The sequence below is a fragment of the Carassius auratus genome, unplaced genomic scaffold (assembly GCF_003368295.1).
Source record: "Carassius auratus strain Wakin unplaced genomic scaffold, ASM336829v1 scaf_tig00046863, whole genome shotgun sequence".
Classification (NCBI taxonomy): Eukaryota; Metazoa; Chordata; class Actinopteri; order Cypriniformes; family Cyprinidae; genus Carassius; species Carassius auratus.
The window spans coordinates 39,789-64,698 of NW_020526998.1; the positions used below are offsets into that span (position 1 = coordinate 39,789).

The 24,910-nt window shown below is 34.5% G+C and overlaps 3 protein-coding genes and 2 non-coding genes across 6 annotated transcripts in view; 3 read left to right on the plus strand and 2 right to left on the minus strand.

Annotated features, from left to right (window-relative positions):
- LOC113088649 (FH1/FH2 domain-containing protein 3-like) overlaps window positions 1-2,502 on the plus strand; it is a gene marked incomplete at its 5' end in the record, with an annotated part of 30,396 nt that extends 27,894 nt beyond the window's left edge. Inside the window, 3 exons of the mRNA XM_026255795.1 lie at window positions 280-490; window positions 585-743; window positions 1,715-2,502. Coding sequence (XP_026111580.1) covers window positions 280-490; window positions 585-743; window positions 1,715-1,794 — 450 coding nt within the window. The remainder of the gene's footprint in view (window positions 1-279; window positions 491-584; window positions 744-1,714) is intronic.
- Window positions 2,503-3,474: 972 nt separating this feature from the next.
- LOC113088650 (glutathione S-transferase A-like) lies at window positions 3,475-6,835 on the plus strand. Its single transcript, XM_026255796.1, has 6 exons — window positions 3,475-3,738; window positions 3,890-3,955; window positions 4,960-5,065; window positions 5,481-5,599; window positions 5,925-6,013; window positions 6,427-6,835. Exons 1-6 carry the CDS (start codon window positions 3,571-3,573, stop codon window positions 6,557-6,559), a joined length of 681 nt encoding a protein of 226 aa, XP_026111581.1. The 5' UTR covers window positions 3,475-3,570; the 3' UTR covers window positions 6,560-6,835.
- A 686-nt stretch (window positions 6,836-7,521) lies between these two features.
- On the plus strand, window positions 7,522-10,101 carry LOC113088651 (nucleolar protein 12-like). 2 transcript variants are annotated; one of them, XM_026255797.1, is made up of 3 exons: window positions 7,522-8,921; window positions 9,124-9,340; window positions 9,446-10,101. In XM_026255797.1, exons 1-3 carry the CDS (start codon window positions 8,879-8,881, stop codon window positions 9,483-9,485), a joined length of 300 nt encoding a protein of 99 aa, XP_026111582.1. In that variant the 5' UTR covers window positions 7,522-8,878; the 3' UTR covers window positions 9,486-10,101. The 2 variants fall into 2 exon arrangements, 1 of the variants encoding a protein (XP_026111582.1); XR_003286149.1 differs by lacking the exon at window positions 9,124-9,340.
- On the minus strand, window positions 7,940-8,100 carry LOC113088652 (U1 spliceosomal RNA). The gene has a single exon (XR_003286150.1). It is a non-coding gene; the product is annotated as a U1 spliceosomal RNA (small nuclear RNA).
- A 14,107-nt stretch (window positions 10,102-24,208) lies between the features above and the next one.
- On the minus strand, window positions 24,209-24,369 carry LOC113088653 (U1 spliceosomal RNA). The gene has a single exon (XR_003286151.1). It is a non-coding gene; the product is annotated as a U1 spliceosomal RNA (small nuclear RNA).
- Between the last annotated feature and the right edge of the window lie 541 nt (window positions 24,370-24,910).

The following is a 24,910-nucleotide window of genomic DNA, read 5'->3' on the forward strand; positions in this document are numbered from 1 at the left end:
AACATTTACATTTTTATGATGTATTTAGATTTTAGTGTTTATTTTGATTGTTTTCTTTTCAAATATTAATTTATTTTTATTTTTCACTTTTGTATACATTTACATTTTTACATATTTATTTTTATTATTTTTTTTTTACATTTGTTATGATTTATGAACCATCACCCCATGAACCCCAGTTCGGGAAACCCTGTTCTACATTATTAGATCAGCTCAGATCATCTCTAATTGTGTTCCTGTATGAGTCTAGTTTGTGACGGTGTGATGGTGTGTGTGCAGACGGGTCGTGTGTGTGTGAGCAGCATCAGCACCGCTCCAGCTGTCGGGCCGCACACAGAGACACAGACGCTGGGTTTGTGTCAAGCTGAGGACGCAGCCGAACACGAGCAGATGAAAGCCGTGCTGAAGAGCAGCCAGCAGAGAGACAGAGACAGAGACAGCACGGGGATAACAGGCCTGAGGACGCGCACGCGCACACGCGCCAGCAGAGGTGACACACACACACACACACACACACACACGATCAGTGTTCTTCTGTAGAGTCTCATTCAGTGTTATCCTCGTGTGTGTGTGTGTGTGTGTAGGCCGCAGTGCTTGGGCCGCAGGGACTGAAGAGTCTCAGTGTGTGACGGACGATGCTGCAGACGAGATCATGGAGAGAATCGTTCGCTCCGCCACACAGAGTCCCAGAGAACGAGCGCAGCCCCGCGAACGACGCCGCTCACGCGCAAACCGCAAGTCATGTACGTCTGCTAACACTGTGTCTGCTAACCGCTAACACTGTGTCTGCTAACGATGTGAAGATAACACTGTGATGATAACACATGACACGGAAGCGTTGTAGAAGGAAATCATTCGTGCTCCGTCAGGCTTGTCTGGCTCATAAAGTCTGACAGAGTGAGAATATAAAGGAAAAAACTGCTTAGTTTTATTCAGAGACACAAACTCAGCAAAAATATGAATTTTCATTAGATGCTGATAATTATATGATGGAAACAAATAATGGTCAAATATAATAAAAAAACACTTAAAATTAACAATTAAATAATAATTAATAATTAAAAAATCTTAAAATTGAGTGTTTTGTTCTGATTTGTTGATTCATTCAGATCCATTTTTATTTTTAAATAATATTTTTATTTTAATTATAATTTTTTATGATATAAACAATATTTCAGTTGTTTTTATTTTAACACCATTCATTTTAATTTGACATTTTTATGATTTATTTGAATTTCAGTGTTTTATTTTGATAGTTTCCCCCCAATATTATTTAGTTTTATGTAAGTGTTAATCTGGAAATATTTCTAACAATACAAAAGGTGATGAAAATAGTTTATAAAAAAAGTCTAATTAACAAATTAATAAAACCCACAAACATGCAAAAAAAATCATGTCATTAAAATGTATTAAAATAAAATAATTTTAGTTAGTCAATCATAAAATAAATAAATGCATTATTCAACCCACACAAAAAAATAAAAAAATAAAACATTACTTACAGTATAAAAATGAAATGCACATTTATCCATTCAGCTGATAAAATCAGTCAAGATTTGAGAGAGAAGCTCCAGCTGAAGCGGGACGTTTGTTCCACTAAAGGAGCTTGAGGTGTGCAGGAGATTGTGTTTTGATCATGTTGATCATGTAAAACATTAGAAAGTCAGACTTCAGATGAAGTGAATCAGAGCCTGATGCTGATGTTGTGTCTCAGTGAGGAGGACTCTGAAGGGTGGTCTGACTGCAGAAGAAGCTCAAGCGCTGGGTTTGGACGCCTCAGAGATGCCGGTGTGAACGGGACGTCCCGTCCGCTTTCGCCTTCAGCAGAACTCATCTCAGGACAACAGAATCACCAAGAGACCACAGTAAACATGTTTTAGATCGTGACACGGCTGCAGAAGTGCCTCACACATCACACATACAGCACAGCTCCGCCTCCACTGTGTGTTTGTTTCTAAGCCACGCCCCCTCATTACATACACACCTCACCAGCCAATCACAGGCTGCCACTGTGATGATGTAAAACCCCTTTACAGATTGTGTTCAGGTAAAGGAAAGCTAAGAATATAGAATCTTTTCATTATTTCTACTGAAAGCTCATGGTGAAGTGTGGCTTTAAACGTGGGATCTCTCGATTCACTTCAGTCGGATCAGTGAAACCGTGCTCTGATAGTTTGGATTATTTATTGTAAGATGTACAACATGAAGGTACCGCTTTATAGAAATCATTAAATGTGTTTATTTGTTACAATGCTGGTCTTTGGATCTTTATATTCATTAAAGAGTCCTGAAAATTACTCTAAAAATCATCATATTTTCATGACTTCTGATTTTATAAATAAATGTCTCCGGTCCAGATGGGTTCAGAATATGAAAACAGATTTTGAATGCATTATGAAGGTTAATAATGTAATCACACTCTGCAATAAAATCCTTTCTGAAATAAAACCGCTGGCAGTGTTTGATTGGAGAGTAATAAATAAACTGATCATGTTTAACCACCTCTGAGCTAAATGGGTCCTTGAATACATTGAAACATTTTTGTATTAATGCATGCTTTTTTATTTTTTATTATTCTTTTCTCTTTAATATTCTTTTCTTGTTTTTTTGCTGGATTGTTTTGTTTTTTTGTTTAGTTTACATTTTAATTATTTGTTTTATTGTTTTTTTTTTTTTACTTTACTATTTATTCGACATGTACTTTTTAATTATTATATTGCATTTTATTAATATTAATATTATTTATATTAGTGTTTCATTTGTATCATTTTAATTTATATGTATGTCTTTTTAATGTATTATATTGCATTTACTTATATTACTATTATATTATTATTTTTTTATTTGTGGTTTTCATTATATTTGTATTAGTTTGTTTTCATTCAATTTATTATATTTTAATTGGATTGTTTTTTTTTTTTGTTTAGTTTTCATTTTAATTATTTGTTTGATTTTTTTTTTTTTTTTTGCTTTACTATTTATTCGACATGTACTTTTTAATTATTATATTGCATTTTATTAATATTAATATTATTTATATTAGTATTTCATTTGTATCATTTTAATTTATATTTATGTCTTTTTAATGTATTATATTGCATTTACTTATATTACTATTATATTATTTTATATTTTCATTTTATTTGTATTAGTTTGTTTTCATTCAATTTATTATATTTTAATTGTATTTATAATATTTTTTAATTATTAATTGTTTGTTTTAATTGTATTTATTCTTATTTTTCAATTTTATATATTTTCATTTATTGTATTATAATTTATTTTTTTACTTTTATTATTATTACTTCATCTAAAGGATATTTATGGAGATCACTAACCATAGACATTAAAAGAAACTAACACCAGAGCACTACAGTATATCTATGTTCCCATTCAAAACACGAAGCGCAGTTCCATTTCCGGCCGGCAGGCGGCGAATCCCCGCCCCTCTCAGTGAACGCGCATACGGGCGCGTGTCAGAGTCAGCGTGACGCAGTGAGGGAAGTCTGCGGCCTGCTCTGCACAGTAAACACAGCTCTTTTTTCCTAATTAAACGCGTTATTAGCGGTCATGGCGCAGAGTATGATGCTGTACTGGGGGTCTGGTTCTCCCCCGTGCTGGAGAGTCATGATCGCGCTCGAGGAGAAGATGCTGCAGGGATACAAACACAAACATCTGTCGTTTGACAAGAACGAACACAAGTGTGAAGAAGTCAAAGCTCTCAATCCCAGAGTTCAGGTGCGTTCACGTGCATGACAGACTCGTGTCGTGTATGATTTCTTAAGATTGCATTGAGCTTTTATTTTCTATGCAGCTGTTATTCAGCAACAGAGCAGTTGCCAAACTTTTATTTTAATATTGCACTTTTTTCTTTTCGTTTTATTTGCAGCTTCCGACTTTCAAGCACGGAGACATCGTCGTGAACGAGTCGTTTGCCGCGTGTCTGTATCTGGAGGTAAAACTCGAGGGGCGTGTCGTGTGACAGAGGGGCGTGTCATGTGATTTAAATATCTATAAACCCTTATTGGTTGCTTTAAATTATTAATGAGTGTCCAGTTGGTCAAACACAATTCAAACATGTTCTAATTCTTATAAATCACAAGATAAGATCAGAGCATCTGTGATTAAATTAACATGTCGACTCAATATATAGTTCAGTTATGATCGATGTTTCTGTTGCATCTGAATATTATAGAAGCCCGTTTCCGCCACGGAATAAAATAAAACAAATTCAAAATAAAATAAAAAGGGAATTGCCATTGTTTTTAATCTGACAATTCAAGACTTTTTTTCTCACAATTCAGAGTATATATCTTCAAAATTGTGAGAAAGCGTCAATTAATTTTTGTATTCTGTGGTGGAAACAAACTAAATCTAAAGAAACAATTTATTCACTGACTTTTTTTATCATTTTGCATATTTAAAAAAAAAAAAAGCAAAAGTTTTACGACTCTCTCGTGAAACCGATTTTGTAATTGATTGGAAAAGCATTGAAATATAATTTTAACTCCATATTTTTCATTACTATGTCCATTTAGGGTCTCCGTTATACATAAAGATGATTAAAATAAATACTAATATACTATATAATAATAAACTTTTTTTTAGCATGCTAGCTAACACGCAGCTAATGGCTATTAGCATGTAGCTATTCAGCCTTAGCATTTAGAGAAATTTTGTTTGCTAGCATTATTCAAAAGCGTCAAGGCCCATGTCTATACGATGTTCTGATGCAGAGATATAGGTCTTAGTAGATGGTTGCTAGGGTATTCTGTTTGGTTGTTAGGCAGTGGCTTGGCAGCTGGTAATGATGATACTCCATAATATCAATATACTATTACTATTACTATTACTAATATTGATGCTTTGCTTCATGCCACCACTAATAATTGTTTTTTGTAATAAAGTAGTAGATCCGCTCCAGACTGAGGAATGACGAGTGTGTTTTTGGTATTTTAGAGCGCGTTTAAGTCTCAAGGATCCCGTCTGATCCCAGACGACCCGGCTGAACAAGCGCTCGTCTACCAGCGAATGTTTGAGACCAACAACCTGCAGCAGAAAATGTGTAAGTGCCCTAAACAGTCAATATACTGCAACCCTATAAACATACAAACATCCACCTGGAGCTTCTGGTGTCAGATCTCTCCTGATTGTGATCAAGTAAAGGTCAGAATAAGGTCAGTAATATCTCCAGATGAACTCTTCCAGGACTGAAGCAGCTCAGCTTTACTTGATTCTCCATCAATCATGTTTTAGAGTCTCAAATCTGATCCTCAGGAGCTTTTGAGGAGCGTTTGTTTCTTCAGCTCTCAATCACTGCATTATATGTGTCATCTCACTGAGACACATCACTGGAGATACAGATATTTAGATCAGTTTATGTCAGTATCTGTTAGGTTTTTCCTACATATTCTCACTCTATAAAGTCTATATGAGCCATAAAATCCTGATGCATCAAATATGATATGATTTTTGTTAAGATGATGTGGCTTTCTACGAGTGGTACGTTCCTGAAGAAGAAAGACACGAATCGACTCTGAAGAGGAATAAAGAGAGTTTAATCACCGAGCTCAAACTGTGGGAAGGATACTTGGAGAAGGTTGGGTTTTATTGATAATATAAATCATGCATTTATTACTTACTGTGAAGGGTTCATCAGTGTTATTCTCTTCGTCTAATGTAATGGTTTGCTGCAGCAGACGGCAGATAGTCTTTGTTTTTTAATTATTGCAACCTGAAATCTTATCAGTAAAATTATTAGAGTTATATGGAGGGTGAACTTGACCTTTGTTTAGGTTTTCTCAGAAGAGATAACTTTCTGTAATGAATGCATTAGAAAAGTGGAAAGGATTATGATTGCACACGGTGATTGTAATGATGATTGAATTCTTGTCTTCTCTAATGATGAGTGATTTGTTCATCAGATGGGTAAAGGCTCGTACCTCGCTGGTAAGAACTTCACCATGGCCGATGTGGTGTGTTTCCCCGTCATCGCGTATTTCCCACGACTTCAGTGAGTGTATTGCTCTTTTTTTATTACAGATTGTTTAACCTTTATAATGCATTTGGGTCTTTTTTTTTGACAGGAGATACATCAATTTTTTTTTTATAAAAAATGCAATGTTGTATTAATGGAACAGAACTTTCCAAATGCTGTGTATATTTGATAGATAGATAGATAGATGTTGTTGGTTTATTATATATACACATATCTCCAAACATGCAACACATATCTGTGGGAAAACAAGATATAATCTTTTTTTTTTTTTCACAGATATAACGCGTTTCATGTTCGGGTCATTTTTGACCCGGGTTTATATGGAACACCATTAGATGTCAAAAAATACCTTCTGTAAAGTTATCTGTGAAGTTACATAAGTGTATGTAGTTCTAAATATATATATTATATAATATATCTGTTTTCAGCTGTCCTCGAGAGCGTTGTCCCAGACTGATGGAGTACTACGAGATGCTGAAGGACCGTCCCAGTATTAAAGCCAGCTGGCCTCTTGAGTGGCTGGAGACACCTGAGGGTCCAGACACGTTCAAGAACCTGTGAAGAACATGCAGAAATGCATTCAGTTTAAGTTTAAGTTCAGTTTACTGTATTAAACCACAACCCTTGACTCTGGTCTAGTTTCGATTTGCCAGACGTTTAACGTTTAATCTCAATCATTTATCTTTAACACAGCAGGCCGCTTTATTTTTGAACTCAATAAGCTCATTGTTATCGTGTGTGTAATGATTAACATCCACAGCTTGTTGTGTGGCACTAAAGGTTTTATCCCGTTCAGTCCAAATAAAGATCATATTCACCATCATTACAAGAAATGAATGAGATGTGGTTCAGTTTTAATTTAATCGCCTTCTATACATAGCCGTCTATCAGACCAACAATTAACAACCATGAAGAACTTCAGTTTGGTTTAATAGATTTGAGCATCAGAACTTTTATTCTCCTTACAGTTATGCTTTTCTTGTTAATATTTGTTTGGGAAAAGTCCCATCACTTAACATATTTTTTTTTTATATAAAATCACTGCTTTTTGCATCGTTTTACAAAAACAACAGTGAATATATAGATTGTTGAATATAAAAGAATCAAGAAAAAAAATAGGTGGTGAGACCATACACCAAGTAATATGTACTTTTTACATTTTAACCAACATTTAAACCTGATCTAAAAAAGAACTTTGTTGACAAAAACATCTCTCATATCTTATATAAATTAAAGTATTTTTATTGGGGTAATTGCAGAAATCAATCCTTGTTCGTTTTTTTATTTTTTAAAGCAGTAAACGTTTTAAATAATTACTGGTCATCTGTCGCTTTAATGTAGGTCCCCTTGGAATAATAAGCTTCTATCTGCGTTCTGAGTAGTTTTGAGATATTGAGCTTTAAAATGTTTGTGTTCCATAGACTTCTGTAGATAGAATCTTTTTGTTTTTTCAATAAAAAATCCCAAAATGTACACAACTTAAAATACATTTACATCACATAATGTAAATAATTTGTCACAGAATAAGAATATGTGAATAACTCAATTTTGACAAAAATGTCAGATAGAACCTTATAATTCCAAGGGGACGAATTAAGTTTATTTATATCTTACGTGATTACGTCGTGTGAATGCAAGCTAGTGGAAAACGAGCATTTGTGGTTAACAAGCATATAGACGTTAATTTTTATCCTCGAGGGCTCTCCGAAGACGCACTAAATTTATGATTTCAAATTTCATCTTCCGGATCCAGTTCTATTTACCTCAAACATAACTTTATTATTCGATGATCTATTTCATAATTTTAAATAATGTTCTAATTTTAAACTTAACACTAACCTGTTACTGAACAAGTATACAGTTTCTACTTCAATTTCATCAATAAATGTCTCTATCAGGTTAAATACTATCGTCTTATCATCTATTATTCAAACACATTATAAGGGAGAGCGCGAACGCAGTCCCCACTAGCAGAAATTATGCAGTTGAGATTCTCACATGTGGAGAATTCATAGAGGTCAGAGAGCCGAAGTGCAATGGCTGATCCTCACTCTAGGTGATCCACCTGCTTGATCATGGAGTCACCCCTGCCAGGTAAGTATGAGTTCTACACGGATCCGATCAGACTCTCACTCCGCTCCACACCGATCACGTCGACGGTGAATAAACACACACCGGCGCGCTTTACACAAACAACACACAATCAGTTTATAACGAACCTCCTTTAAACCCTGAGCCACAAGAAGCGCGGAAACGATTTGAGCTTTATTTAAAAACACAAATACCCTTCGAGCCTCACACAAACGGAAACACGTCATCGATGACGTCAGCGGCGCATCTATATATTTTAATCTTTCTGGGAGCGACACACTTGACTTGTTGCGATAACATTTTTCAATTTGCACTTGAAATATAACGAGGATAACATTAAATATGTTTCCAGCAAATCAGAATAATTAATAATCACGCCTTTTCTGCTGCGCTGTTGGTCTCACGTATCCGCCATGTTTGTAGTTTTTTTTGACTATTTTTTAGGTGCATCTTGACATCACTGCGCGTGCTGCTGAAGATGTTACGACAGTGCAGTTTCTTGATTATTACGCCGGAATTTAAGTATAGTTCCTAATCATATCGCCCTAAAAATCGCAACTTTTCCTTTTCCGCTATACTTGGTACACGATATAACTACATCCTCCTGAGACCCAGCCCCTTGACTTATGTCCACTGTAGTGGACATTTGAGTTTCATCCCTCTCCTTGGAATCTTTTGTGCAAGTCTCTTAATTCCTGCTGTACTGTACAGAGGACATCCTGGGCTTTTCAGGGATATGTTATTTGATTGGCTGGGAGGCCGGGAACCCCCTCAATCTTTCAATCCAAAATGGCTGGCATAGGAATAAGCACATTTTATGGAAAGATAAAAGGTGAGTAAAATATTGTTTGTCTATGGTTTTGTTTCTATGATAATCATATATTTTCTTGTTCATTAAGGTGTTAGGAATCATATATTTAGTTCTGATAGCAAATACATTATGTATCTTTTGAAAAATTAGCAATTTTATGAATGTCAATTATAGAGGACATCAGGACTATCTTCATGTAAATAATGACTCCACATTGTTATAGGAAATAGAACTGAAGCAGAAAGAATTCTTTACAAAACAGTCGAGGGAGATTTAGAGTTGTCAGATGACGAGAGAGATGAGGATGAGTTTCAACCAGTGAGAGAAGACAGTGATGAAGAAGAGGAAGATGATGCAGAAGGCTCAGGTGAAGGGACAGATGCAGACACAGACAGGGATGAGCAGGAAACTCAACGCCCTCTGTGGGCTAGGAGTAATATGTATGTTTTATGCAGTTCCACAATTTTAAATGCAGCTGCATTGAGTATTTAAACTGTTATTATTTATTATTTATCATTTATTATTCTTTTTTTCCTTCATATCAGATTTGCACGTGTAACCTGGGCTTCCAGTGTGTCAAGATGACCCTACAACACATGCAGACTGGAGTCCAATTGAATATTTTTGGATACCAAGCATGCAGAAAGATGCAGAAATAAGGGCTCCAAGAGCAAGACGTACATGAGATGTACCAAATGCAAGATGTTCCTCTGCATTACCAAAAAGAGAAATTGCTTCCTGGACTATCACAACTAACAAAAACATACTAAGAATAAAATGAAAAGTGAAGGAAAAACTAGATTGGATTCAGTTTGACAGAAGGAAAAAAAATCCCCCTCCAAAAGTTTCACATTAGTTCTATGTTTATTGTTCGAATAACACTAAAAGGATTCAAGGGAACCAATAAAAGGATACGGACATAACAAAGTGTTAAGCTCTAATAGTAAAGATATACTTGCAAAATGTAAGGAAAAGGATTCAAGAATGATAAATGTTTATATAATCAAAATGTCTGTATTCTTGGATAATAATCAATTTACAGCCCAAAATGTATTCTTAGTTAAAAAAAAAATGTATAATCTGGTAAAATTGTTATTTACCAAATGTGTTTGTTTTCGTACTAAAATGATCCTGTTGTCCACTACAGTGGACATGCTGTAAAACAAAAATAAAAAATAAAAATAAAAATGTCTAAATTGTAGGATGTTTTTTTAACCCTAAACAGGTATGGAATCACAAAAAATAGGATTAGGAAAAAAATATTTTCCTTGGTTCTCAGGAGGACATAAATGTCAAGTTTTAAATTGAAAAAATATCGAAACATTTTGGTCATTTTTGAACGCAATGACATTGATCTAATAGGATTAAATTATGTATGCTAAGCTATGCTAAGAGTGCTATCCCTATCCCCAGAGTTGCACTTGCTTCAAATTTCAAAGGTGAAATACATTGTCAACAAAACTTTTTTTCCAAATGCATGACAAATGTTTGCACTGAGTTATGCTCCTAGAGTTTCCGCAGATCCTTAAAAACACTAAATCGTTTAATTTTAAGGCCATGTAAACTCTTAAATGATGCACAAAGTCTTAATTATAAGTGGTCTTAAATTAAGGGACAGCAGGTTTCTAGATTTATGCTTATTATTGTCATATTATTTTCTACAGATTTTAATTATTTTAGTTTATACAATAATTTATTTGTTTCAATCCCCTAATGAAAAAAAATTGAAAACATATTATACAAAATTTTATTGGTTTTAATGGAAACAGTGATGGTGCCCATTGGTATCTACTATTAATTGGCCTCTTTCTGTAGTGTGTTTTGGATAAAGTGGTTCCTAATGTTATAAGTCCCAAAACACACTACATGATACCATTATTTATGGGTTTTAATAGTTAAAAGTTGATGGTTTGTAGTGGTATTTGTAATGGAAATCATTAGAATTTCACCGTGGGGTTTGTGATGTTATATTAGCCATAAATGTGACAGGAACGTTGTAATATTGTGAGATAGTAGTGACGGATTGTAGTTTATTCTTCTTTACCCTTTTAGCCCATTTGTTAAAAAACAATGTAAGATTTATCAGTGTATAAGAGAACATGAAATGCATCGTATATTGTGACCCTTTACATTCGCTTCTGATTGTTTCTGCAGTGAATGTAGCTACACTGTCTGAGCCAAAGAGGATGGAACTGAATTCGATGAATCTGAAAAGCGTTTTTATTATTATTATTATTGTTTATTTTTTATGTAGGAGGACCCTGCTATAAAAGGGTCTCGTGGAAATCCTGTAGAATTCAACCAATATAATGACTTAGACTCTCCTGAAGTGTTTCCACTTTTGTGTCCCACATCTACCTATCTTTCTTTGTTTTCCTTTACTCGAATTGGCACCAGAAACTGAAAGCTAAATAAATGTTTTAGTGGATAAAGCTGTGTCTGTTTGCTTAACTGATTAATGTCACTTAACAAAGTTACTAAACTCTTCTGACTAGTTTTTACATTTGATAATTTAGTGGTTTTATCAACATGTTTTTATCTATCAGGCAAAATAGTTTTCTAGGGTAACACTTTACAATAAAGTTTCATTTGTTGACTGATTTATTAACTAACATTAACTATGAGCAACAAATTTGATACAGTATTTATTAAAGTTTTAAAAATGTAGTTCATAAAAATACAGCAGTACGTTGTTTTTTCTTTAGTGCATTAACTAATGTTAACAAATACAGCTTTTGACTTACCGTGTTAAGAGACGTTTGTATTTCATGAGAACATTGCCCATTCGTTTTTTCCAAAAATGTTAGAAGCTAATTTTGTTTATTCGTGCCTCTCTGAGATTTTTTATTTTTTGTTAGTATTATTTATTAATTTATTATTTTGTTAGTTTATATAAACCTTTTTTTGTGATTAAGATTATTATGCCTAAAATATTGTGCCCCAAATAAACTTTAAAGATTATATTTCACTGTATTATGTTTGATTGTATGCATGCATTTGCTAATTCTAGAAAAGAAAAAAAAAACTCGCTTTTACCATCTCAGAATGGCCGTATCAATTTCCAATCTTATGTCCCTTTTCTTAGACGATAGAACAACCATAGATCGAGGAGAACAGTGCAGCTTAGATGCTGGTTTACTATCAAACGCGGGCTGGTGAGAGATTTCCTGTTTATTAGTGATGTGTCGTTCGTGAACGAATCGTTCTTTTTGAACGAATCTTTTAGGTGAACGAATCGTTCTCGTTCACGTAATCCACTGACTCATATTTCTCGTTCAGTGAAGTTCCTCCCTCCACAGCAGCGCGGCGCTATAAGCAGCGCATGCGCAGCTCAGTGAACCGGGTAACAACTGTTTCATCCTGTCAAAGAATTACTCAACCTCGAGCCAATAGCCTTCGAGTATGAGATGTGACAGAGTATTTGATTTGTTGAATGTAGTGAACGAAAACGCCCTTCAATGAACGAGTTTCATATGAGTGTGAACTAGATCTAGAGATCTTATCGTTCGTGAACGAAATTACTGAACTGGTACCCATGTCGTTCGTGAATGAGTTGAATGAGCTGATACATAGCGTTCGTGAATGAAATGACTGAACTGGCATACATGTCGTTCGTGCACGAGTTGAATGATACATCTCGTTCGTGAATGAAATGACTGACCTGATGGTCAGGGTATATTCTGGCAAACAGTTTACCAATCACGTTTCTCAATCGGCAAAGCACATGCCGTTCGTGCATTAGTTGAATGATTTAGAAAATCTCGTTCGTGAATGAAATGACTGAACTGGCACACATGTCAGTCGTGAACGAGCTGAATGAACGGATACATGTCGTTCGTGAATGAAATGAACTGGTACATAGCTTATCTCGTTCGTGAACGAAATGAATGAGAGTAAACCGGGTCAGTCTGTCATTTAGCATGTCAATCTCGCAAAAATGCAAAGCGCAGTTATAGGTACTGTACTGTGAAGGTCCGTGTACGTTTTGATAGTTTGTTTTCCAATTTGAAATGAAATAAGCAGAAACGAGAAAACGGCCCATTTATTCGTTTTTCGTTTTTTTGAAAAAAACGAAAAACGAGATTTCGGCTTGAGTTTTCGTTTTTTAGTTCAGAGGCATAAAACGAATAAATGACTTCAAAATCCGTTTTCCACATGTGGGCGGTCCTAAGACGCCCCCTTCCGCCGATTGGTCAAGCAAATCTGAGCATGTGACGTCATCAGTTGTCGCTCAGGTCTGTTCAACAAAATAATAGTCCTCTAACGTTACTATGGCTACCGATTCTTAAACTGTGCAGGGCAGGTCCTGTTGGGCTTTCTTCTGTGCAACTTTACGCGTTTCACAGAAATCTTTACATCAGAAATATTAAATATTAGTGTGCCACCAGCCCGTTTTAATTAGCGGTGCGGAGTTAAATCTGTGTGGTGAAGTTGCGCTAGACAGCGCCGAGCGGGAGAGGATCAATGACCAGTGTTCGGTCAGCAGTCAGAACTTGGGTACCGATGATGATGAAATACATTTTTACTGAAAATGACCACGCGAGTATGATTGACAGGACGATAGCGGAGACAATTAAAAGCGCAATATAACGTCTGTTAACAAAAAAAAAAAAAAAAAAAAAAAAAAAAAAAAAATATATATATATATATATATATATATATATATATATATATATATATATATATATATATATATATAATATATATATATATATTATATAAAATATAATTAATATATTATATAAAATATAAAAAATATATTAATATAAGCGAATTTGTCTTTGTTTTTAATAAAATAATTGTGAACCACAAACCGAGCCTTCGTTTTAAAGGGCGATTTCCAAATATATTTTATTTATTTGTTATAATATGGGTATTTTATGTCACCCGTCTTATTAGTTTGATTATAGTAGGCTATACGCGATTTTTTTTTTTAAATTATTGTACTATTTTACTGTTGTTTTTTTAATTAACAATATATCATAACAACTTAAAAAGATAAAAATCTACAGAAGAGATTAACAAATAACATTGGTTTTGTCATAAGTTAACTAATCAATGAGAAATTTTCCTCACCGGCACAACCCTATTCTTAATGTTGGCTACATGTTACAGATTTAATGTTGAGCACATAATGTTAAAGGCTTCTTAAATACCATCACATTCAGTTGAAGAGTCAAGAAGGATGTGTTAATTTATTCAATCTTTCATTAGTTGGTGACCCGGTGTGATTATAATAGCATAAATAAAAAAAACACGTAATAGGCTATGTATGCCAATAGACAAAACACATCTGCTTTTCCTCTAGATCACTTTACAGTGTGATGGAAATAAACTTTTCTTAAAGCGTGATGAGGTTTGGTAAAAAAAAAAAAAAAAAAAAAAAAAAAAAAGTCATTGCGAGCAAATGTCGAATTGTGTTTTGAAATTTAAATCAACAACGTAAGAGGCTTCAGGCTGTCTGATGAACTCTGTATGGACAAACACCCAGCTTTGCAGTATAGGTGGCACAGAAACAGCATCTGACCTGGCATTTAGATGTACTTTACACACTGTCTATTGCAGCTCAAAGGAGGCACTGTGAATTTGCATTACAATTTCATTCTAAGAGGCTATTAAATGTGAAGTGACAACATGAAACACTACTTTTAATATATATATATATATATATATATATATATATATATATATATATATATATATATATATAAACACCAGCAGTTGGTGGCAAGTCACCCTGATAATGATTAAATACCAATTTACTCATTTAGGCTCACAATAAGCGGATTACATAATTATACCATGAAAAAAAAATATATATATATATATATATATATATATGTGTGTGTGTGTGTGTGTGTAAAAGCAGGAAGTCCAGTCCTGGCTGTATAATCAAACAATAAAACGAGAAACAATGCATGCCATCAAGAACATTTTTTATTCCACAGGAACTTGATCCAGTTCACTTGTTAAAGGATACTCCACTTTAAAATAAATTCTGTCATCATATACTCACTCTCATGTTTTTTCAATCCTTTATGAATTTCTTTCTACTCTCAGTCCAGCCTCTCTCATTGTTAAACCATGGTTTATCACATGATCGACTACTGTAGCCTTGTTTCCATTTCTGACTCATCCTCTTCCTCCCCTTCCTCCTCTTAGTCGAACTCGTCCTCTGGCTCTCCCTCCAACTCCTCTTACTCTGTCTGCAGTGTTTGCATCCATTATCCAAAAGCTATTACTTGACCTTTGGCTTATAGACCACTACTAAAGTTATGATTGGTTGCTGTTAAGTAAAGCAACAAGTGTTTGCACATGTGAGGAGTTAGTGTGAGGCACTGATGAATTAGTGTGGCATTTTGATTGGTTGTGTTTATAAAAGGAAATCAAGAAACTTCCTGTCAGATTCTGGTGTGTTGTATAGAAAATTGTGTGTTGTGTTTTGCAAAAAGTGTTTAACGAAATTGAAAACTGAGTAAAAGGCCAAACATTTGTGTATGGTTTTGCAGATTTAGTGTGTGGTTCTGTTGTCTGAGTGTCTTTAGAAATTGGTTTTAGAAATTGTGTGACAAGTAATAATTTGTGTGTAAGCAGTTGAAAAAAAAACTGTAAGCATTTTAGAATATTCCCTTGCTTTGATAATAAATTATTTGCTGAAATTTATTAGCTTGTGGCTGATCTGATTGATCATAAATGGGCAAGCAACCACAATTTTATATTTTTTAAAAGTGTTGTTTTTACTTAATGTTTGCATTAGGGTTATTTAAATTAGTATTTAGCTTATTTAGGTTAATTTTGTTTCTTAAATCTGAAACTTATACTTTTTTTTGCCATATTGCATGATATTTTAATATACATCACAAAAATTGAAACTTGTCATTAACAAAGCAAATTTTTTTAAAACCTGTTCTTTATTGCAATACTATTAAAAAACTTGAACCTTAAGTAATTACTGTGATATGAAATGTTGATACTTGCACATGCCTATTACATAATTCACACTTAAACTTTGTTTTACCGGGAATCCGGTGAGCATTCCAGGACTGCACCACATGGTCAAGACCAACTGTAGTAACCTGACAAGATAGCGCAGACACGCAATAACGTGTCAGGTCATCTTCCATGTCCAGTTCCTCCTGGTTCACTAATTGCATCAGTGCCCCTTTCACTGGATAATTCACTCTGTTATTTACTTCAGGCCATATTCTTTCAATTGTGTGATTCTGTTTATTTAAAAGGAAAAAAAAGAAAACAATTAGACTAGCACAACAGCTACATACAGTTAAGGAAGTTAGTTTATTACATACAATCTTGGACCTCTAGAGCAGTGGATCTTAAATCTGGTTGCTTTAAGGAGGTATTTCTACCTGATTCTACGTAGAAATTCTAATGTCGTCGTTGTGACCTACTTCAATCAGTTCGTTGAAACATAAAACGGGAAAGCCGTTATAACCTAATTGAGTTACATTGACTTAACATACAATTTCCATTAATGCTTGCTCAGGATGGACACATTCGACACATGTGCACCTGCTCATGAGTTGAATCAAAGTGACAATCGCAATTGACAGCAATACTCTTCAGCACAATGGTAACCACAAAATTTTATGACAGAAAAAATTGACAGAGTTGACACCCAATTAGATATATCTGGAGTTGACCCTTTTCATTAACCATTTATGACAGTTAATGTGTCTGTCTCCCTTTTGCTATTTTTAGTTCAAGAACGTTTCCTCTAAAAATTGTAATGTTGAAAATCTTTGGATGTAAATTATTCTACAGCGCATTCAGGAAAATTGAACACTTTTGGCAAATATTATTTCATGATAGGCCCTGTTAATTATCGCAGTAAATCTTACAGAGTACAGGCATATGTAATTGAATCAGTCGACTGCCAATGTAAATGCCACAGGCCGTGACTGTGTCAGAGTCAAGAATGCCTCAGATTTTGTAAATTACCTTCTATCATCTGTTAAAAGTCCCTTTCCTTATCAAATTACTGAAATTATGTTGATAAGATACATATTCTTTTGTCTAATTATTATTATTCTTATTATTATTAGAAAAGGGGGTTCCTAATGTTTTGGCTCATGGAGGATGCCAAAAGAGAGTGTCTGTGGATCTTTTGCCAAATGCAGTGGAGGCTGCAGGCTGGTATGACCGTGAAGCAAGATCTTCATTGACACCAGTTGCAACTTTTGGGCAGAATCCATTTCAGTCAACAGAGGACCAGGTTGCTGTGGAGAGGCAGTTCTCTATGCAGTGTCCTGACATTGCGTCTCTTTTTGAACGATGAGGGGGTGGTGTTGGCGCAGTAGATAAGACACATGCCTTTGGTGTGAGAGACCCGGGTTTGAATCCACTGTGAGCCACCAATGTGTCCCTGAGCTAGACACTTAACCCCTAGTTGCTCCAGAGGCATGCGACCTCTGACATATATAGCAGTTGTAAGTCGCTTTGAATAAAAGCGTCAGCTAAATGAATAAATGTAAATGTAAATGAACGTGTTGTCAATTTCCAACAAGAAGAGTTCCAAAATGCTTTGAAAATACTAATTGATCTTGTTCGAATTCATGCTTAAGAAAGAAATTCATAAAGGATTGAAAAAAACATGAGAGTGAGTATATGATGACAGAATTTATTTTAAAGTGGAGTATCCTTTAACAAGTGAACTGGATCAAGTTCCTGTGGAATAAAAAATGTTCTTGATGGCATTCATTGTTTCTCGTTTTATTGTTTGATTATACAGCCAGGACTGGACTTCCTGCTTTTACACACACACACACATATATATATATTATTTTTTTTTCATGGTATAATTATGTAATCTGCTTATTGTGAGCCTAAATGAGTAAATTGGTATTTAAACATTATCAGGGTTACTTGCCACCAACTGCTGGTGTTTATATATATATATATATATATATATATATATATATATATATATATATATATATATATATATTAAAAGTAGTGTTTCATGTTGTCACTTCACATTTAATAGCCTCTTAGAATGAAATTGTAATGCAAATTCACAGTGCCTCCTTTGAGCTGCAATAGACAGTGTGTAAAGTACATCTAAATGCCAGGTCAGATGCTGTTTCTGTGCCACCTATACTGCAAAGCTGGGTGTTTGTCCATACAGAGTTCATCAGACAGCCTGAAGCCTCTTACGTTGTTGATTTAAATTTACCAAACCTCATCACGCTTTAAGAAAAGTTTATTTCCATCACACTGTAAAGTGATCTAGAGGAAAAGCAGATGTGTTTTGTCTATTGGCATACATAGCCTATTACGTGTTTTTTTTATTTATGCTATTATAATCACACCGGGTCACCAACTAATGAAAGATTGAATAAATTAACACATCCTTCTTGACTCTTCAACTGAATGTGATGGTATTTAAGAAGCCTTTAACATTATGTGCTCAACATTAAATCTGTAACATGTAGCCAACATTAAGAATAGGGTTGTGCCGGTGAGGAAAATTTCTCATTGATTAGTTAACTTATGACAAAACCAATGTTATTTGTTAATCTCTTCTGTAGATTTTTATCTTTTTAAGTTGTTATGATATATTGTTAATTAAAAAAAACAACAGTAAAATAGTACAATAATTTAAAAAAAAAATCGCGTATAGCCTACTATAATCAAACTAATAAGACGGGTGACATAAAATACCCATATTATAACAAATAAATAAAATATATTTGGAAATCGCCCTTTAAAACGAAGGCTCGGTTTGTGGTTCACAATTATTTTATTAAAAACAAAGACAAATTCGCTTATATTAATATATTTTTTATATTTTATATAATATATTTTTATATTTTATATAATATATTAATTATATTTATATAATATATATATATTATATATATATATATATATATATATATATATATATATATATATATATATATATATATATATATATATATATATATATTTTTTTTTTTTTTTTTTTTTTTTTTGTTAACAGACGTTATATTGCGCTTTTAATTGTCTCCGCTATCGTCCTGTCAATCATACTCGCGTGGTCATTTTCAGTAAAAATGTATTTCCCCATCATCGGTACCCAAGTTCTGACTGCTGACCGAACACTGGTCATTGATCCTCTCCCGCTCGGCGCTGTCTAGCGCAGCTTCACCACACAGATTTAACTCCGCACCGCTAATTAAAACGGGCTGGTGGCAGACTAATATTTAATATTTCTGATGTAAAGATTTCTGTGAAACGCGTAAAGTTGCACAGAAGAAAGCCCAACAGGACCTGCCCTGCACAGTTTAAGAATCGGTAGCCATAGTAACGTTAGAGGACTATTATTTTGTTGAACAGACCTGAGCGACAACTGATGACGTCACATGCTCAGATTTGCTTGACCAATCGGCGGAAGGGGGCGTCTTAGGACCGCCCACATGTGGAAAACGGATTTTGAAGTCATTTATTCGTTTTATGCCTCTGAACTAAAAAACGAAAACTCAAGCCGAAATCTCGTTTTTCGTTTTTTTCAAAAAAACGAAAAACGAATAAATGGGCCGTTTTCTCGTTTCTGCTTATTTCATTTCAAATTGGAAAACAAACTATCAAAACGTACACGGACCCAACTTGTTAGCAACCGCCGTTTTTAAGGCACAATAAAGTTTATAAAAATCACAAGCAGGTTGTAATCAGGGTATCTTCCGTCCATTCCAAATCCGTTTTAAATTAAAAAACAGAAAACGAAAAACTCAAGAGGATTCAATTGAGAGAACATGAATTCAATAACGAGAAATGGAAAAATGGCTCGTTTATTCGTTATTCCATCTAGGTTAACAAACGGAAAATGAGTTTTTGACTTGATTTCTCATTTTGTCGTTTTGGGTTTAAAAAACGCCTTATGGCTTGAATATTTCATTCGCACTTGTGGGCGGAGCTGAAACGCTCCTTTCATCTGATTGGTCGGATCGCTCCGCCTTCAGCTCGGGCTCCTCAGTCTTTCAGAATAAGAGTCTTACAAGAGTAATATCTGAAACCAGATGTAGACACATAATTCGCGTTGTTTGACTTGCAAGTCACCCCTTTAAATTATTTCTAGGTTATAGTATTGTATGAATATTGTCCCACTGTAAATACAGTGCAAATGGTTCTGTCTCCTGGGATAAAAGTGAAGTGGAAATAAAAATCAATAATAGACTGAACATTTCCATGATAATATGTCTGTAACATTTACCACTCTCATCTTTTAAGTCTAATGGCACTAGGTAGGTGTGTGTGACATTAATAATTAATTGTGGAAATTAATATAGTTAAATTTATTAAATAAATTAGAATTATTAGTTTTATTACGGACAAAATTGAATGATGTTTCTCTTTTAGTCTTCTTTGTTGGCCTTGACAACGACTAAAATGTTATTGTTTCACCAAATTCAGCTCAGACCTTCAGACTCGTTTGACTCGTTGCTGTAACTGGTCAGACTTTTTCCTTCTCAAAAAATCCTAGTGACTTTCATTATCTGAGCAATGAAGATCTTACACTTAAGGTCCACTAGAGGGGTGACAGGATTTCTGTTCATGTAAGTTTAAATGATAGATAAATACATTAATTTCATGTGTACTACCATGAATATGCCATATCTGTGTAACACAGGTTCTTCAATGATAGATGGGGTGGTAGGGGGGTATACCTTAGCTCAATGATAGCTGTATAATATAAAACAACATTAAATACTGCAGCTGGTACCAAATAAAAATGATTAAGTTTTGGAAAAACTGCAATTCAAATGTACTTGCACAAATGACTTGCTGTTACATAATACCCCATATGCGTTGTTGGGGACGTTTTCGTCCACTAGGGGGTAAAGTTGAGTCTTATTTTGGCCACAACTTTCTCTGTGTTGCAGCTAATGGAATGATTGGTGCCAAATCTTATTTTGACACTTATTTTGGGAAAATGCTTGAAATTTTTCAAAAACTCAACAGTATACTGTGGGTAAATTCACTACCCTTTTGTTATGTTTGGGATGAAAAAACCCACTAAATTAAAATGCTGTAAAAATGTCTCAGATAAAGATTTTTTTTTTTTGCATAAATCTATTAATCACCCTCAGTCCTGATCAAACTACCAAATGTTTAAAAAAAAATCCAAGATTTTAACTCTTTAATTACCAAGTTCATAAATTATGTCACTGATTTGGGATGAAAAAACAAACACAAAATGACATATTTTCAATATAAAAAGTAATTGTGGACTGGATTTTTTTTTTTACCTTTTATGACAGTCTTGGGCATGTCAAAGATTAGTAACTGTAGATTAGCTTTGATGTATTGTTAGTTTTGTGCAGCATTAGATTTTATTTTTTCTCCCTCATTTATTGTTGGTGGCTGTTTTTGTCCCATTGACTTCCATTATAACGACATTTTTTGATTGCAAAGCCATGACACCATATAATCATGCACTCTTGATTGTTGGTGGTTTTCCCTGTTGGGAAGAGGTAACATTTGTTATTTTTACAGTTGATCACTAGGTGGGACCATTAACCCTTTAGGCCTGTGCAAAAAAAGGCTTAGTTTCTGGCCTGTATATAGAGTTATATGGAGTTTAACAGCAAATTATAGTGTGTGTGTGTGTGTGTGTGTGTGTGTTTGTGTGTGTGTGTGTGTTTGAGAGAGAGAGAGAGAGAGTGAGAGAGACCTTTGTTCACTTACCTTGATGTATCTGAAAAAATCCAAATATGCACCTCATGCTCTCAGAACTACATGGACTAAACAATAAAAAAAAAGAAGTGTGTTTATGCACCTGCTGACTTTTGATGGTGAAAAGAATGGAGGGCCTATGTGTGAAATGCTTGTCTTTTCTTGATGGTGAAGCCAGTTTAAAACCTTTAAATCTTATTAAAAAAAAAACTACTTTGAACATAATTGATTATGGACCAAAATGCAATACCAACTTCAAATAAGCAGCAACTCGCTGGAGGGGTCAAGCTGCATAATCATTTCTAAAACTCTAAAACCTTTCTCGTATTGCTTGCTGCTCTTCTCACCATCAAATGACCAGAAGGATGGCATGCAAGTGTTTAAATCCATGTACTGTTTTTGTTTAGTCTATACTTATCACCACCATTAAAAGGCAGCAGGTGCATAAATACACTTTTGTTTACTCCATGTAGTTCTGAGAGCTGAGGTGTACATTTAGATTTTCTCAAATACATCAAGGTAAGTGCGCAAAAGTCTCTCTCTCTCTCTCTCTCTCCTACACATATACACACAATATAATTTGCTGTTATACTCCACATAACTCTATATACAAGTCAGAAACTAAGCTTTTTTTGCACAGGCCTATCTAAAGGGTTGATTGTCCCACCTAGTGATCAACTGTAAAAAATAACAAATTTTACCTCTTCCCAACAGGGAAAACCACAAACAATCAAGAATGCATGATTATGTTTCATGGCTCTGCATTCAAAAATGTAATTACAATGGAAGTCAGTGAAAAAAAACATCCACCAACAATAAATTAGGGGAAAAAAATGTATCTAATGCTTATAGCAGTTTAATTGAGTGAATGTTTTAATCCTGAACATAACGAAAGGGTAGTGAATTTGAACAATGCACAAGGGATACATAATAATTTTTATTTGGCACCAGCCGCAATTAATGTTGACAGCTAGCAGGAGTGTGGTGGGGTGCGAGGTCTGTTTTGACCAATGGATGGAGACCTCAAGGCAGTGGCCTTAATGCTTATCTGAAGATTTGTCTTTATAGATTACAGTTTACATTGTACTTACTGAAGTACACCTCTGCATGCAGACACCCAATTGTACAAATTCATTTATAGATTTAAAACCCAGTCCTGAACCGGGAGAACCATGTTCTGCAGAGTTCAGTTCCAACACACTTGCTTGGACATTGCTACTGATCCTGAAGACCTTGCTTAGCTTAGGTGTGTTTATTTGGGGTAGCTAAACTTTGCAGGACACTGGCAATCTAGGAGGAGGACTGAGAGTCCTGACATTAGCATTTACATTCAGTGCATGTGATTTATCAACACTGAGTACATCTTAAAATGTACAGCTCATGAAAAATGGACAAACAGATGGACAAATGGACAAACATTAAATGCATAAACCAGTGTGAATAAAAAATATATTAAAATACATTTGGAGGTAGGTTGAAAAAGCCAGAATGGGAAGTTTTAAAGTACAGCTTGAAGTGTGAAGTTTATTCTTGTACACAGATATGGCATATTCATGGTAGTACACATGAAATGAATGTATTTATTTGCCATTTTACGTAAATAGAAATCCTGTCTCCCCCTCTAGTGGACATTTAGTGTAAGACCTTCATTGCTCAGATAATGAAAGTCACTAGGATTTTTTGAGAAGGAAATTTGGTGAAACATTAAAATTTTATTCGTTGTCAATTACTCTCATAATAAATGATAATAATGTTCAAATATATGTTGGCTTTCTCAAGGCCAACAAAGAAGACTAAAAGAAAAACCATTCAATTTAGTATGTAATAAAACGAATATTACTAATTTATTTCATAAATTTAACTATAGTAATTTTCCCAATTAATTATTAATGTCACACACACCTACCTAGTGCCTTTTGACTTAAAACAGACATATTATCATGGAACTGTTCAGTCTATTATTGATTTTTATTTCCACTTCGCTTTTATCCAAGGAGACAAAACTATTTGCACTGTATTTACAGTGGGACAATATTCATACAATACTATAACCTAGAAATAATTTAAAGGCGTGACTTGCAAGTCACAGCAGCACGAATTATGTGCGCAGCAACATCTGACTCAAATATTATGTTAATTAACAGTGAGCGGTGGTTTCAGACACTACTCTTATAAGACTCTTATTCTGAAAGAATGTAAGATCGAGTTGAAGGCGGAGCGATTCGACCAATCAGATGAAAGGAGCGTTTCAGCTCCGCCCACAAGTGCGGATGAAATATTGAAGCCATAAGCCGTTTTTTAAACCCAAAAGGACAAAATGAGAAATCAAGTCAAAAATTCATTTTCCGTTTGTTAACCTAGATGGAATAACGAATAAACGAGCCATTTTTCAATTTCTCGTTAATTCATGTTCTCTCACTTGAATCCTCTTGAGTTATTCGTTTTCTGTTTTTTAATTTGAAACGGATTTGGAAAGGACGGAAGATACCCTGATACGATTATCATTGTTTCAGTATGTTTACATTTTAGAGAGATATGACCCAATAACTACAAACGGACCATTCCTCTTAATCAATATTATTTTAATTTTATAATATAGACTTAGTTTACCTTCTAATATTTTTACAAATGATAAGGGATAGCGCGAACGCAGTCCCCACTAGCAGAAATTATGCAGTTGAGATTCTCACATGTGGAGAATTCATAGAGGTCAGAGAGCCGAAGTGCAATGACTGATCCTCACTCTAGGTGATCCACCTGCTTGATCATGGAGTCACCCCTGCCAGGTAAGTATGAGTTCAACACGGATCCGATCAGACACTCACTCCGCTCCACACCGATCACGTCGACGGTGACTAAACACACACCGGCGCGGTTTACACAAACAACACACAAGCAGTTTATAACGAACCTCCTTTACTAGAAAAAAAAAGCGCGGTAACAATTTGAGCTTTATGAAAACACAAAGACCCTTCGCGCCTCACACAAACGGAATACAATTTGAGCTTTATCAAAAACACACACGTAATACGTCACGTCTATATATTTAATCTCACGTCCATTATGGGAGCAACACAAAGCTCCGATAACATTTTTTTATTTGCACGTAAAATATAACGCGGATAACATTAAATACATGTTTTTCAGCAGATCAGAATGATTAATAATCGCGCCTTTCTGTTGCACTGTCGGTCTCGATTATCCGCCATGTTTGTAGTTTTTAACACTTTTAATTCTTGTTTTTAGTTTTAATCGAAGTTGTTGTGGACAGTATTATCAGTAAGCTTAATATTTATTAAATCATGAACCCTAAACCCTAAACTTCAGCTCATGAA

Bases quoted from the DNA above. Each gene is read 5' to 3' on its own strand.
- LOC113088650 (XM_026255796.1), top strand. From the start codon at position 3,571: ATGGCGCAGAGTATGATGCTGTACTGGGGGTCTGGTTCTCCCCCGTGC. The intron at 5,066-5,480 runs GTAAGTGCCCTA...ATTTTTGTTAAG, and splicing joins CAACCTGCAGCAGAAAATGT to ATGATGTGGCTTTCTACGAG. The intron at 5,600-5,924 runs GTTGGGTTTTAT...TTTGTTCATCAG, and splicing joins GGGAAGGATACTTGGAGAAG to ATGGGTAAAGGCTCGTACCT.
- LOC113088651 (XM_026255797.1), top strand. From the start codon at position 8,879: ATGGCTGGCATAGGAATAAGCACATTTTATGGAAAGATAAAAG. The intron at 8,922-9,123 runs GTGAGTAAAATA...ACATTGTTATAG, and splicing joins ATTTTATGGAAAGATAAAAG to GAAATAGAACTGAAGCAGAA. The intron at 9,341-9,445 runs GTATGTTTTATG...CCTTCATATCAG, and splicing joins CTGTGGGCTAGGAGTAATAT to ATTTGCACGTGTAACCTGGG.